Below are 2,745 nucleotides of genomic sequence, written 5' to 3'. Positions count from 1 at the left end.
AGGAATTAATAGTTTAATGAGACCTCCTAAGTGTTCTGTTTCAACAAGGCTACACATTAAAGCGACAAGCATGAAAAGAAGAATGACAGCTCCTGTCCCTATGCTGTTAAAATCTGTAAAAACAGTTGAATTTTCAGAAAAGCATAACAAAACCAGAGTCTCCTATAATCAGACCCTTGGGCACCAAACACATTGTCTCCTGATGGAGCTGCTTTCCTACAAGACATAGTTGGGAATGACTCCCTAGAGGTTCTGAGCATCCTTCTCTTTGTCTCACCAGAGGTAAGGTTCCCATGAAATATTCCCTCAGGTGAAATAAATGTAGCCATGCCTCTTGCTCACTCAGAACCTTTAGATAAGCTTTTCTGGCCAAATTCCAATCTGAGCAATTAGATTATTCCCAAATAGATTATTTCACTGCTTTAATTGGACATGGTATTCTGTTCTTCCTTCGCGTGGTGTTACTGTTTGGTCTTAAAGAGATTCCAGCTACTGTGTGACTGCAGTCTCGTGTTATGCTCTGGGCATACTGGCATAAATTGTTCTGCTTCCCTACAGCACCTTTCTCAAGGCCCTCAAAGATCTGGCCTCAGATGGAGGTGGAGCTGACATCAGTGTGCATGTCTACTCTCTAGTCATACTGTGCATTTTATGCTTGTTTGTTTGTTTTGCCTTCAGATAGCAAGCTGAGGCTAATGGAAAGGGACTCATTAATTCCTAAACGCTGAAGGTACTAACAGCATCTGAAGTAACATGCAATATCTGTATCTGGATTCTGTTTTAGGAAGATACATGTTTTATATGATGCTGGCTCATCTCTTTCATCAGTGGAAAAAGGAATATAGCCACTTACCTGCTTGAATGTGGCCTCAACAAGATTGGCTGGAAACATGTTCCTAAAAATGAACAAATAGAAGAATAATTTCTATGGAACTGAAAACAACTTCTCTTTACTGTGTCTTGGGTCTCCCATGATAAATCAATTTACCCTCCTAGAAAGCAAGGGCTGAATGGGTGCAGTAGACTGCCACTCTCTCCTTCTCATGCCATACAGCTGTACCTGACTGAGAAAGGCTCGAAAGAGAGACAGTTCCTCAGAATTAAAGTTTGGGGACTTGTTTCTAAATACCTGGAGTGAGACCCAGGAGTTCTAGTTTCAGCTTCTGGTTCTGCCACAGTCTCCATGTTGTAACTGGGGCAACATACTTGCTATCATTCCCTTCCTCGTCTGCTAGCTGGGGGGAAGAATATTCCTTTATTCCATATTTTGTCTTCCTGACTTAGATAATGAGCTGTTCAAGACAGAGTTGGTGTTCAGGGATGTATTCCTGAGACTCCTGGGTGCTGTAATCTACTCTGGGACTTCTACATACTCCTGTGAGATAATTCATAAACTGTAATACCTCCTGATACACTTTCATTGGTAAAATTGTAAGTGACGTAGACTTTACAGTGGTTTGGTGAAGAACAGTTTGCTTTTCAAAAAGAGAATCTCATTCCTGATTAAAAGAATTGAGATTAAAGCTGTACAATCTTTGCTAAATTTTATTTTACTGTGGTTCTGAGGCTTCAGAACAAGAGTCTGAAGTGAGGCCAACAGCTTCATCTTCACTCACAGCTGAGCTACAGAGGAAGACAATGACCATGTGCTGTGAGATCTGCAGTGAGACCGACAGATTTTTAGTTCCAAAAGGGACGCTTGTTGTCATATTTTCTGACTTTCTGTGTACCTCAGTCCATAACATTTCACCCAATACCTGGAGCTAATTTATGACTTCAGTTTGAGCCAGATGAATATTTTGCAAAAAGACATTCAATCCTAATTTGAAATGGAGAGCACACCCTCTACAGGCTTCAAAGTGGAATCATAGTATAATTGGGCAAAACAACTAGAGAGTCATATATTTCCATGCAGCATTTGGGAATCAAGATTTGTGTGATGATTCTCATAGGATCATTTTCAGAACTGATTTATTTTCAGCTTAAAGCTTCTGAACCTAGGGGCAGATGACAGTGACAGCCTATGACCCAATTGTATGCTTTCATATACATATATTTATGCAAGAAGAAACTCCTGAATTCTCCAAACAAAACACTTTTTATTCAAAGTCCTGCTCAAGCCCCAAGACAGAACAACGCTTAAGTATATGTGAAAAGCCCATTCTCATTCCAAAGAGCTATATATATGTACAGTTAAATGCATGCTGAACTGAGACATTTTCCAGACCTGCTTTCCTCTTGCAGCAGCAGCATATGCTTGCTGCTAATGTGCAGCACTGGCTTAGAAAAAACCAATTTTATTGCTATTTTAAGTGATCATAATGTGACATTATGGTTGCACTTAAAATTATGAGGTAGATATTGTGTTTCAGTAGCATCAGGCACTGAGAGCAATTGCTACAAAGAGATAATTAATTATCCTTTTCAGCATAAAGCAGAGGGAGAAGAATTTTAATTAAGGGGTAGTAGTACTGTGTAATGATTGAAAGAGAAAACTGAAAATGAGAGGGTTTTGTTGGCCTGCTGAATGAGAGCAGACGAGCCACATAAAGGCATCATATGTCATTTTGGTACGGCTGCTGCTTTAGGGTAAACTGGTGTTACACAGACATGTTAGTACCAGGCAAGATACAAAGTTGATGCGCAGCATTTCAGTTACTCTTCTTTAACTGTCCTGGCCTTTCCTTGCCTCAGTGCAGGTGAGACAGTTCAGATTACCTACCCCTTGCAGCATCATCTGCTACC

At 40.3% G+C, this 2,745-nt stretch overlaps 1 protein-coding gene across 1 annotated transcript in view; it reads right to left on the bottom strand.

Moving 5' to 3' along the window:
- Positions 1-2,745, bottom strand: part of LOC104164198 (excitatory amino acid transporter 5-like) — a 55,309-nt gene that overhangs the window by 24,291 nt on the left and 28,273 nt on the right. Inside the window, exon 4 of the mRNA XM_009703455.1 lies at positions 854-896. Coding sequence (XP_009701757.1) covers positions 854-896 — 43 coding nt within the window. The remainder of the gene's footprint in view (positions 1-853; positions 897-2,745) is intronic.

The sequence above is a fragment of the Cariama cristata genome, unplaced genomic scaffold (assembly GCF_000690535.1).
Source record: "Cariama cristata isolate BGI_N322 unplaced genomic scaffold, ASM69053v1 scaffold12927, whole genome shotgun sequence".
Lineage (NCBI taxonomy): Eukaryota > Metazoa > Chordata > Aves > Cariamiformes > Cariamidae > Cariama > Cariama cristata.
The sequence above is the reverse complement of the archived record's forward strand: the minus strand, read 5'-3'. Positions and strand labels throughout refer to the sequence as shown.